Genomic DNA, 12177 nt, shown 5'->3' on the forward strand with positions numbered 1-12177 from the left:
TTTCCCCCGTCCGCCCTGTGGGTACTCAGGAAATGCTGGGCGTGTGAGGGACTGACCACAGGGGTGGGTTCGGCTGTGCCGCCCTGGTCTGGCAGGTGGGGAACTGGAGGGAGGCAGGAGGGAGAAGGGGCTGGAGTTACTTGGGGTTGACATGATGAGAGACTGTGACCCATGGCTAAGGGTTTCCTTTCCACCCTCTGTTCCAGTGGCAGCCTCTGGCCACCTGGGGACAGGCCTGCAGGGACTCTGGGCCAGCAGGCAGCATGGTGACAAATGCCATGGCAACCTGCCTTCTCTCGGGCCTGGAGGGGAGGGAGGAGCTGAGAGCGCACAGGCCCCACACTGGGACTTCTGAGCAGGATCCTAGAAAGGTGGCTGCCTTGGGCCTGGGTGACTTCTGCCCTCCCCTGAGGACGCCTGCCTGCAAGGTCCCGTCCCAGCAGGGGAAACGCCACTTCCCCTCCGCCCTGGATGAGTGGCTGGCCCTGGCCTCCCAGGAGACTGTGGGCTTTATCCAGGTAAAAAGGAAGGAAAGAGCTCAAGAGGGGGAGGCTTGGGGTTGCCAAGCAAGGTAGGGGAGAGACAGCTGGGACAAGGCCCTCATTGTACCGAGGCCACACGCAGCTCCCAGGCAGGCCAGGCATCTGCCTGCCTCCCAGGACCTGGGACTAGAATTCCACTTGGCCTTTCCCACCCAAGCTACTTAGCAACCCGCATCCCAGCCGGCCTGGAAGAGCGCAGCGCGTGCTCAGATCTGAGTCCTGCCTCTGCTGAGAGGTCCTCCTGGAGGCACAGCCTCCGCTTCGCCTCCTCCCAAAAGCAGGGGGAGGCGGGGATGTGGGTCGATGGCGGTGAAGTGGGCTGGCGGGGACCAGCACCCAGGGTCTGTCAGACCTGCGGCCGCGTGGCCTTGGCCAAAATGTGATCACAAACCCTGCTTGCCTGGAAGGTTGATATCTGCAGACATGGGCGGGGCACACAAAAGCACTTTGCATGGTCACCTGGCCGCATGGGGTTCAGTCCCCGGCAGGTGATCCCAGAAGCCTTGGCCCCCCCACGAAGAAGGACCATCAGCCCCAGCCCCCCCAGCTGCGCCCAGCCCAGCCCTCCTGTGCTCCGGAGGCAGGCGGCAGGCGGCCATTGGAGGCTTCCTGACAAGTGTGGGGGCACCGTTGTTGCCCCAGCCCCTGTCCCGCGGTTCCTCCTCCAGGTCCGGCCTGGGTGACGGGGCGTGATGGGTGGGCCGCATCACCTGTGGTTCCTCCTCCAGGTCCGGCCCGACGGTCCCAGAAGGCCCTGCCTGGGTGACGGGGCGTGATGGGTGGGCCGCATCACCAAGCAAGGGCGAGCAGCTCAGGTGACAGGCCTGGTGTCGGAGGCTCCTGCGCCGGCACCTGACACCTCGTGCGGACAATGCGGGCTGTGTCTGGCCGTCCAGGGGACGGGCCGCATCTGTGTCACAGCCAGGAAACAGGCCACTGAGGAGCGCCTTTGTCTGCTCAGGAGGCAGCCCCGCCACCGGCCAGGATGGCCAGGCTCCCCGGGGGCCCTGACGCGGGAAGGGGTGGTGCCCTGGCCCGGGGACTCCAGGGTTTGAGGTCCAGCCCCTGAGCGTCTGGTGTTGGCCCAGCCACCACTGGGTGTGACTTGGGCCAGTGCCTTCCCTCGGGACTCCTCATCTGTAAAGGGACTAACCACAGCACTTCCTCTTAGGGTTGTTGGGAGGCGTCGATGGCGGAATGTACGTAACGTGCCCGGCCTGGGGTCTGAGACGAGGAGCGGGGCTTGGTGAATGCTTGTTTCCCGGCATGGGGCCAGGTCTGGGGTCCAGCGTCCTCGGCGAGTCTCCTGTGACACAGGCTACTGCCCTGAGCGTGGAGGAAGGGGACGGGTCTCTGGAGCCGGCACAGGACTAGCATGTTGGCTGCAAGGGCCCAGGCCCTCCACCTTGGATGCCAGGAGCCCTGGGCTGGTGCCCAGGCAGCCACCTCCCCACAGCAGCTCACACCCCGCCTGGCCTGAGGCCTCCCCTCCTAGGGTCCCAGGAGAGGTGCCTAGTGACTCCTAGGCCGGAGCCAGAGGGCCTGCGTCCCCCTACCCACTGTCAAGAGGACCAAGGATGGGCCTCTGCAGGCACGGTCACTTTCTACTGGGCCCAGCCCCTGAGACACCCCGAGGGGGGCTTCTGCTCCCACCGCCCAGCCCTCACATGCGCTGAGCCTGCGCCCTGAGCTCCTGTGCATGGCAGGATCAGCACGCGCTCCTGCATGGGTGCGGGCATGTGTGTACGGCACGTGTGCGGGAGGGCCGCTGCATGTCCTGCACCGTGCGCAGGTCCCCTGAGCATGTTCACGTGGAATGTCGGGCATGGTGCCTTTTCATGACCGTGTGTGTCCATATGTCTTTCTACACGTGTGCTGGTCTGTTGGTCTGTCTTGTCTCCCCTGTAGACGGGAAGCCCCGAGCCACACGCCAGCAGGCACTCTGGGACGGTGACGTCGAGACTAGCCCAGCGTAATTTGGGGGTCCTGGTCCTGCTCCGGGAGCCTCCAGCCTGCAGCCCCCGCCGAGGAGGGAGGATCGGGGTCTGAGTGTCAGGGACCCAGGGGGCTGGCGTGTAGCATAGAGGACGCGGTGCTGCCAGGGGTCGGGAGGCGCTGCCGATGCCTGTGTGACCTTGGGCGGGCCTCCGCTCCGTGCCGCACGGTCGCCCATCTGGAGAGCACGGGGTTGGACTGATGATCTCTGGCTGCCCTGAGGCTCTGCCAGTCATTTTAAGTCGGGGGCCCGGAGCCAGCTGTGGCCAGAGCCTGGCCTGCCAGGCCCTCGCTCCGTCCTGGGTGCCCTGCTGAAGGGCGAAAGGAGAAGCCATGCCGGGCAGCGGCCCCAGCGAGAGGATGACCTGGCCCGGCCCGGCCCTCGCCGCGGCCCCCCCAATGCGCCCTCTCTCCTCAGCCCCGGGGACACCACCCATCCCACCCCTCACCCGGACCCGCAGCCTCATGGCCATGTCCCTGCAGGGCAGTAGACGGGCCTCTGCTGGATCCCGCAGGTGAGTCTCCCCCTGGCCCAGACCTTGGCCTCAGAGGATGGGAGGGTTGTCCCCACTCTGCCACCCCCTTGTGAGGCATTTCCCTAGTTTTCCCATCTCTAAAATGGGCTGCTGACGCTCACTCCTCCTGGAACTGTTTAGGGCTCGCCTGGCACGGTGGGTGTAAAGTTCTCTGAAGGCACAACCATGGGGTTCCCGCCCACATCAGTGCTGTTTGACCTTCACAGTTAGAGGGATGTCCCGCCGTCCTCCACGCAGCTCCCTCCTGTCTCCCCCCGCCTGCCCCATTCTTCTCCACCTGGGACTCGGTCCATGCAGGACCTCCTCCTCTGGGCGTGGGGGACCCTTTAAGGGCACATTCCCCCCCCACCCCCCGTTGGCCTGCAGCCCTGTCCAGCCTCCATTCCTGCCCTGGGGAGTCAGGAGGACCGTCCTCCTTCTGGTTTTCCATCTTGATTTGCACTGTCTGTTCTGTCACCCTGTCTGTGCATCCCCGATTCTCCTCTGCTTCTCTCCCGACGGTGACCCCGAAGTGGGGGCGCTTTGGGCCGCAGCGGCCTGGCAGTGCTCGCCCAGTGTCCGCAGCTGCCCACCAGCCAGAACGAGCACCTGCCCCTTCTTCCCGCCTCCAGGCGCACCTCTCCCCCCGTGAGCATGCGGGACGCCTACGGCACCTCCTCTCTCAGCGGCAGCAGCACCTCAGGCTCCTGCAAGGGCAGCGATGGCAGCCCCACGCCCAGGTAACGACCTCCCCTCTAGCCTGGCCTGGCCCAGCTGCCTGGGAGCCTGGGTACCCTGGGGGGCGGGGCGTGGGTGTCCTAACCACCCCCACACTCCCTGGCTGTCCGACCCCAAGCAGGTCACGTCCTCTCTGAGCCTCAGTTCTTCTGTCTGTGAAATGGGTGTGATGCATCCAGCTGTGAGTCTCCAAAGACAGTGTCCTAGGCCCACGAGAAGGGATGCTTTCAGGACCAGGCGCCACAGGCGGCAGCTCTCTGCATGTCAGAGGCTGCCTCCTGCCTTCCTGCTCACCCTCCTCGGTGTGTAGCTCTTGTCCTCATCACATGTGGCTCCCACACCTCCAGGCAGCGGGCTGATGCCCAGGAAGGAAAAGGGGAAAAGCCCAAAGCCCCACCCCCCGGCCCCCGGCTCATGTTTCCTGACGGGGACCCCTCCCCGGGAATCCTGTGTGCGCCTCCCTGTGGAGCTGGGTGATGTGCGGGCCCAGGTCAGGCAGAGCTGTGTGCTCCCGGGCACAGCGTTGGAGGGCACCTCGCAGCTTCTGCCACTTGCTTTCCTGGGGGGCACCATGAGGGTGGCAGAGGTGAGCAGGTCTGGAAAGGAAAGTGGGGGAGAAAGGCTGAGTTGTGCCCTCAGGAAAGGCGAGCAGAGACCTGAGAAGCGGGATCGGGCTGGGAGGCAGGGCAAGGGGAGCCGTGGGTCCTCGAAGACCAGGGAGTTCGAGCTGGGACGACGGCACAAGCCTGTCCCCAGCGTTGAAATACTGGGGGAGGCAGAGGACTGTGGGCTGGGGATTCGGTCACTTCCCATCCCCACGTCTCCATCCGACACTGGTAACGGCCGTCGGTGGGGCTTTGGTCCTCCTTGAGAGTCGTGGCCGGAAGACGGCCTGCAGCCCCGTGGCCAGCGCACCCGCTGGGAGGACTCGTCTGCCCGTTCCAGTGGAGAGCGTGTCATCTGTGTGAAGTGATGTTCGGGTTGTGCTGAGGCAACAGTTCTCAGTGTTGTCCAGCATGACACATGAGTGATGGGTGACACACGTGTGCAGGACCCATGCCCCAGCATTCCGTTTGTAACCACACTCCAGAACACAGGGCATGAGGAGGACGGATGCGTACACTTACATTTTAAAGTGTGTGCATCCATCTTCAGAGAGAGGAAGGGAGAGGGAGAGAGGGATAGAAACATCAATGACTAGAGGCCCGGTGCACAAAGTTCGTGCATGCGGGGGGGGGGGGCCCCCCAGCCTGCACCCTCTCCAATCCAGGACCCCTCGGGGGATATCCAACTGCCGGTTTAGGCCCAATCCCTAAACCGGCAGTCGGACATCCCTCTTGCAATCTGAGACTGCTGACTCCTAACCACTCGCCTGCCTGCCTGATCGCCCCTAACTGCTCCCCTGCCTACCTGATTGCCCCTAACTGCTCTCCCCTGCCACCGTGGCTTTGTCTGGAAGGACGTCCAGAAGATGTCCGATCTAATTAGCATATTACCCTTTTATTAGTATAGATGAGAGAGAATCATTGATCAGCTGCCTCTTGCACGCCCCCTACTGGGGATTGAACCCACAACCTGGGCATGTGCCCTGACCAGGAATTGATCCATGACCTCCTGGTTCATAGGTTGACACTCAACCTCTGAGCCACACCAGCCAGCCTAGATGCAGTTCTGATTAGTTAATAACTATTTTTTAAAATATCTTTGTACTAGTGGCCCATTGCACAAAGATTCATGCAATAGGCCTTCCTTCGCCTGGCTGCCAGCACCAGTTTTCCTCTGGCATCCAGGACCCAGGCCTTTGGTCCGGCCACAGCAGCGAGGCTTGGCTTCTCCGCTCCGGTTGCTCCCAGCCCCACCTTTTTTTTTTTTTCCAGCTCCTTGAGTGGAGCCCAGGCATCCAGCCCCTCCTTGAGCGAAGCCCAGGGTGGGCTGGGGGCCTGGGTCGCCAGGGCTGGGAGCCTGGGTCGCCCCGGTGACCCAGTCCCCCAGCCCCTCTTGGAGCGAAGTCCAGGGCTGGCAGGAAGCATGGCTTCCTCCATCACCGGGAGCAACCCAAGACTCCTGCTTGCTCCAGCTCTGTGGCTGCTGCCATCTTCAGTCGCCTTCAGTCTTCGCTCTGTGCCTGCGTCTGCAAATTAACCGCCATCTTTGTTGGGTTACTTTGCATAGTCGCTCTGATTGGCTGGTGGGCAGCCATCTTCAGCCTTCGCTCTGTGCCTGCATATGCAAATTAACCGCCATCTTTGTTGGGTTAATTTGCTTAGTCACTCTGATTGGCTGGGGGGTGTAGCGGAGTGGCGGAGTGATGGTTAATCTGCATGTTTCTCTTTTATTATATAGGCTTGATTTCAGAGAGGAAGGGAGAGGGAGAGAGAGAGATAGAAACATCAATGATGAGAATCATTGATTGGATGCCTCCTGCATGCCCCCTACTGTAGATCGAGTCTGCATCCCGAGCATGTGCCCTGACTGGGAATCAAACAGTGACCTCCTAGTTCATGGTGATGCTCAACACTGAGCAACACCAGCCGGGCCACTTAAATTTTTAAAAGTTCATAATTGACAACTTTAGTATTTTTCCTTTCAGTGGCAGATGTTTGTAATGCATGTCATACCTGCAGGCCCCGGGGCGGTCCCAGCCCAGAGGCTGACCTCTGCCGGGGAAGGGTCCTCTCGCCCACAGAGAGCCTGCTGCGGGCGAGCAGGGGCCACATGGTGGCCTCCCTTACAGATACCTGGGATCTCCGAGGGAATAGCGGAGAGGCTTGGATTATAGTACACTCTCTCCCTGTGTATAAATGTTTTCCCACAAAGATAGAGCTGGTGACTAAAATGTGCGAGTGTTAAATCTTATATTGGGGAAACACTCATAAAAGCAAATGGAAAGGTTAAAAGAGTTGCTTCCTCTCTCAGCCTCAGCACTTACTCGCGTAACTCACCCTGGTTCCCCGCCCCCAGGCACGGGGAGGAGACCTTTCACTCGCCACAGAGGTGTGTGTCCAGCAGTCCTTGCAGGGTCCAGGAGCCCACAGGGCCAGCGCATGGGGCCGCAGGGCTCTGCTGGCTTGCTTGTCTTTTGGAAAGAGATTTCTTGCGCCACCAGAGAGGCACCCTGAGCTCCACCCCACGCCTCCTCTGCCCCTCGTCACAGAAAACAGGAGCGACTTGGCGCTGCAGCAGTGGCCCTCCCCGGCCTGCTTTTCCGGGCCCCCACATGCCATCGTCCCTCCCTAGACCTGGGAGCCCCCTGCCCCAAAGGACCCGAGTTGGGGGCAGCAAGTCCCCTGCCAAGTTGTGTGAAAAACTTGCCCAGGGTGTTCAGCCAAGACCCAAGGCGGGAGGAGGGATTCATGAACAGAACCACCAGCAGGCAGGAAGCTGGGAGCCGAGGAGGCCGGGCCAGGCTCTGTTGGTGGAATTGGGGTGCCCTCCTTCTCAGGGTGAAAGCCTTGGCCCTCCCTCCTCTACACGGGTGGGACCAGGGTGCACTCACCATACACACGCCTGTGCCACCTCGTGCTGGGGAGCATGTGGCCTCCAGAGCAGTGCACAGCCAGCCCGCTGCCACCTCGGGTACATCGGGTCAGAGCCAGCCGTGTCCACATGTGTGCTCACATGTGCCCCAGAGAAAAGGGGGGCGTGCACTTGTATGAGTCCGTGCATAGTGTCCTCACATGTGCCTGTGCCCGTAGAGAGAGGGTGGGGACGCATGGGCATGGGTGTGTACTCGTGTCTGTGGACATGCAGGCGCAAATGGACTGGGAGTCCGTGTGCTCCGATGTGCACGCCCAGTGAGTGTGTGTGCGGGTTCGAGGAGGGAGAGCCTCCAGCCCCAGCCTCGTTCTCGGGTTGGGAGACTGGGCGCCTGAGCTCTCTGGGGCTGGACTGATGGAGGTGGTGTCAGTATGCCCTACAGTACGTCTCCCCACCCCCAAGTAGAGGAGCTGGGGCTCCCCACCTGACGCTGTGGTTTTCACTCAGAAGAGCTCTGATAACGCCCACCTTCCAGAAGAGGGCGGGGTGTCCTGGGGCCCCCGGGGGCCTGTCCGGGAGGCCTGGCCTGGAGCCCTGGTGGCCGTGGACCTGGGTGGTGGGGCTGGCATCCTCTTGCTCCCTGGAGGCACGGGCCTACCCCTGGCTCTGCTCTCCGTCCCTCCTGGCTGACGAGCGCCCCCTTGCAGGCGCTCCATGAAGTACATGCTGTGCAGCGACAACCATGGCATCAAGCCGCCCACCCCGGAGCAGTACCTGACCCCGCTGCAGCAGAAGGAGGTGTGCATCCGGCACCTGAGGGCCAGGCTGAAGGACACGCAGGACCGGCTCCAGGACCGGTGAGCAGGTGGCCAGGGGCAGCCCTTGGCAGCCCGGGGGGCACGCTCCACACTCCGAGGCACCAGGGCCCTGGGCCTCGCTGGGAGGAGGGGGTGGCTTGGGGAGCCCATTTCCAGAGCACCTGCAGGTCCCTGTCCCCCCTGAGTTGCTGTCTTTGACCTCAGGAAGCTGCTTGGGGCCAGGCCAGGAGCAGTTTCTCCCAAGAGGGCTTGTCGGGCTTCCCACCCAGGGCAGGGCTCTCCCGGGTTGAGCCGGCAGCCCCTTTGGCCACTTCTCCCTGGCTCCTTCCCTCCTGGGCAGGGGCGCGCAGGGCTGTCTTCCCGGCCTTCCTTCTCTGTGAGGGAGGAGCAGCCCGTTGGCCCTGCTCGTCCCCAGGGGACTCCTGACCCACCAGTTCAGGCCCCAGAGCCTTCCTCCTCGTCTCTTATAGATGATGTTCAGTCAGGAGAAATCTTTGAGCTCCTCCCCAGCCCAGGGATCTCCCAGGACCCCCTCGGGCCCCCCTAAGTGCGTTCTCCAGACCTGAGGGCCAATGCTTGGCCTCCCCCTGTCCAGGCCGGTGGCCTCATCTTCAGGGCCGCCCTCCGATCTCCTCGCCTCCACCATCTTCTCCAACTGTGTTGATTTTGATGTGCAGCCGACTGGGAGCTGTGGGCACTCCGGGGCCCTGGAGGGCGGGGCCAGCCCCAAAGACCAGGTCTTCCTTCATCTTCTTTTCACATGTAACAGCTCTATTGGTTGTAAATCACATACCACACAATCTGTTGTTTCTGTTATAGTCACAGAACTCTGCAACCATCACAGTATCTAATTCCAGAACATTTCACCCCAGAAAGGAACCCACTCCCAGCAGCAGTCATGCCCGCTTCTCTGCATCCCCCCAGCCCCTGGGAACCACGAGTCTCTGTCTCTACAGACTTGTCGGTCCCGGGCACTGCAGGTCACGGGAAGCACACAGTTCGCACGCCACCTCTTCCTCGAACCGTGGCAGCTGCAGGCGGCATCTGGGCCTCCTTGTCTGCAGGGCTGGGGTTTCTGTTTTTCTTTCCCCTCAGCGATGCCCTGGGTCTGCTGGGCTGTCTGCACGGAGGTCTCAGGAGGGAGGCGGCCCCTCTCACAGCTTCGAGAGCTGGCCTGCGGCTCCGAGCAGGCCGCGTGCCCTGCCGTGGAGGGCCTACACCTAACCCCTGGCCGCTCCCCGCCTGCTACCCTTGCAGGAACCTGTGGTCGTTCATCACCGGCTTCACTCCACACACTCTCTGTGTATCCAGTTTGGTGCCTGCCGTTCTAGCGGTCGCCTCCCTCTCAGTAATCCTTTACACCCTGTGGTTTCGGAGGCTGTGCCCCCACTTCCTGGGATGGCCTTTCCCCATCTGACTTTCTTGGCAAACTTATCCTTCAGGACTCAGTTCAAAGATAAAGCCCCAGGCAAGACTGGGAAGCCACAGCCCCGGGGACCCTGCTGGCTCCAAGGAGAGGGGGCAGGTGCCCGCAGAGCTGAGCATGCCCAGCTCCTTCTTCCAAACTCACTCTTCCTCCCTGGGCTCCATGTCAGTGAGGAGGGTCCCCGTGGAATGAGCCCCCCACCCTGAGATGGGAGGGGTGAAGGGCGAGTACCCCCATACCTGTACCCCCAACATCGCTGTTGCTGCCACTCTGAGCCTGTTGCTGCCGCGGCGCCGAGCTGTGTCCCGTCAGCGGTCTGTCCCCTTCCGGTGACCCAGGCCCCTGGGCACACTGCGGCTGCGATTCCTGGGCCCACTTCCTGAACTGCATTTCCGATCTCACTTTGAAAATAAACGATGCTTGATCTGGGACTGTCATTCGAATGGGATCAAGAATCCCAAAGTGACATTGTGCCACTTGTGGGCTGTATTTGTACGAACGCCGGGCCGGCGGCTGCGTGTGGCCGTGTCGCTGAGGGGTGAGCTGAAGGAGGGACCCCCAGCCCGGTTCCAGGCTCACTGCTTTCTCACTGCTCTGTCCGTCCTGGTGTTAGCTCCGGACTTGATGGCATCTTTGTCAAACTCACCTCCCTCCCCCACGCCCCCCAAGTCATCGTCAGCTCAGGGACTTACAGCCCGAGAGCTTCTGGACAAGAGTCTGCCGACTGTCGGGTTCACCTGGCACTTGCCTCTTCCCTCAGGAGTAGCTGCGTGCCTTTTTTGCCTTTTTTGCCTTTTTTGGGTGGGGGGCTTTCCTCTTTATAGTAGATATAAAACAGAAATGTCCCCCCGGATGAAAGAGTGCCACCCCGTTTCATCGTTCCCCTCTGATTGCCCACTTCTCCCTCCACTTGAGGGAAGATGTAGAATTACCAGCTTCCCCCCCGCCTCCAGCCCCCATGTTGCAGGTGGTCATGTAAAGCCGCCAAACAGGAGGCCACATCCCTTCCCATAGAGCAGATTGTAGGTTTCCTTCTGTGGTTATACGTTAAGATTTTTAAGGATGTCTTGGGTTTTTATAGCAGGAGCACCTTGAAATTGAGACTCTTTACCGTCTACTCTGCTCTGCAGGTGATGGATTTAAACGTGGACAGGCCTCTGCATTACGGCCCGGAGGGGGTGGGGTGCCGGGCTGTCTCTTGCCCCATTTCTTCTCCCCCCTCCCTCCCGCCCCCCTCCCTCCGGGAGGAGGCCTCTCCTGTCTTTACCCCTTGGCCCTCTCCCACCCCCCTCACCCTGGGGAGTAAGGAGAAGGAAGGAGCATTGAGTAGATCCTGGTTTTAGCTCTGTGAGCCGGCAGTACAGGCCGTCTGTCCGTGGGGACAGCCCCCTCCGGACCTGTCCCCCTGGTGGCAGTCCAGGCCAGCAGTGAGCATGTGTCTCGTCCGCCACAGGGACACCGAGATCGACGACCTGAAGACACAGCTGTCACGCATGCAGGAGGACTGGATCGAGGAGGAGTGCCACCGCGTGGAAGCCCAGCTGGCCCTGAAGGAGGCCCGCAAGGAGATCAAGCAGCTCAAGCAGGTCATCGACACGGTCAAGAACAACCTGATTGACAAGGACAAGGGGCTGCAGAAGTACTTCATGGACATCAACATCCAGAACAAGAAGCTGGAGACGCTGCTGCACAGCATGGAGGTGGCCCAGAATGGCACGGCCAAGGAGGACGGCGCCGGGGAGTCAGCAGGCGGCTCCCCCGCCCGCTCCCTCACCCGCAGCTCCACCTACACCAAGCTGAGCGACCCGGCCGTCTGCGGGGACCAGCCCCCTGGGGACCACCCTGGCTCCTCCGCTGAGGACGGGGCTGACAGTGGCTTCGCGGCCAATGATGACACCATGAGCCGGACGGATGTGCTGGAGGCCAGCAGCCTGCTGTCGTCGGGGGTGGACTGTGGCCCCGAGGAGGCCTCGCTGCACAGCTCCTTCAGCCTGGGGCCCCGCTGCCCGGCCAGCAACACCTACGAGAAGCTGCTGTGCGGCATGGAGGCTGGCGTGCAGGCCAGCTGCATGCAGGAGCGTGCCATCCAGACAGACTCGCTGCAGTACCAGCCTGACCTAGACACCATCCTGGAGAAGGTGACCAAGGCCCAGGTCTGCGGGACGGGTCCCGAGTCAGGGGGCAGGTGCCCGGAGCCGGATCCCCACCCCCCAGGGCCCAGAGACCCCAACTCAGCGGTGGTGGTGACGGTGGGTGATGAGGTGGGTGATGAGCTTGAGGCCCCGGAGCCCATCACCCGCGGGCCGACCCCACACCGGCCCGGTGCCAACCCCAACCCCAGCCTGTCGGTGAGCGTGGCATGCCCCGTGGAAGAGGAGGAGGAGGCAGCCGAGCCCAAGAGCTACTGGAGCCGCCACTACATTGTCGATCTGCTGGCCGTGGTGGTGCCCGCTGTCCCCACAGTGGCCTGGCTCTGCCGCTCCCAGCGGCGCCAGGGCCAGCCCATTTACAACATCAGCTCCCTGCTGCGGGGCTGCTGCACGGTGGCCTTGCACTCCATCCGCAGGATCAGCTGCCGCTCGCTGAGCCAGCCGGGCCCCAGCACCGCCAGCGGCTCCCAGCTCTGAGGCCCTTCCTGGCCAGGGGCTCGGGCGGCCTGACCACTG

At 62.3% G+C, this 12177-nt stretch overlaps 1 protein-coding gene across 2 annotated transcripts in view; it reads left to right on the plus strand.

Annotated features, from left to right (window-relative positions):
- The first annotated feature begins 526 nt into the window (after nucleotides 1-526).
- SNPH (syntaphilin) overlaps nucleotides 527-12177 on the plus strand; it is a 13653-nt gene continuing 2002 nt past the window's right edge. The window contains exons 1-6 of one of the 2 annotated variants that reach the window (XM_014546570.1): nucleotides 527-1210; nucleotides 1271-1741; nucleotides 2956-3052; nucleotides 3586-3792; nucleotides 7975-8124; nucleotides 10965-12177. In XM_014546570.1, coding sequence (XP_014402056.1) covers nucleotides 1732-1741; nucleotides 2956-3052; nucleotides 3586-3792; nucleotides 7975-8124; nucleotides 10965-12138 — 1638 coding nt within the window. In that variant the 5' untranslated portion in view covers nucleotides 527-1210; nucleotides 1271-1731 and the 3' untranslated portion in view covers nucleotides 12139-12177. Of the gene's footprint in view, nucleotides 1211-1270; nucleotides 1742-2955; nucleotides 3053-3585; nucleotides 3793-7974; nucleotides 8125-10964 lie in introns of those variants that run through there. The other variant, XM_014546568.1, reaches the window with a different exon arrangement.

The sequence above is a fragment of the Myotis brandtii genome, unplaced genomic scaffold (assembly GCF_000412655.1).
Source record: "Myotis brandtii unplaced genomic scaffold, ASM41265v1 scaffold450, whole genome shotgun sequence".
In the NCBI taxonomy this organism is placed as follows: Eukaryota; Metazoa; Chordata; class Mammalia; order Chiroptera; family Vespertilionidae; genus Myotis; species Myotis brandtii.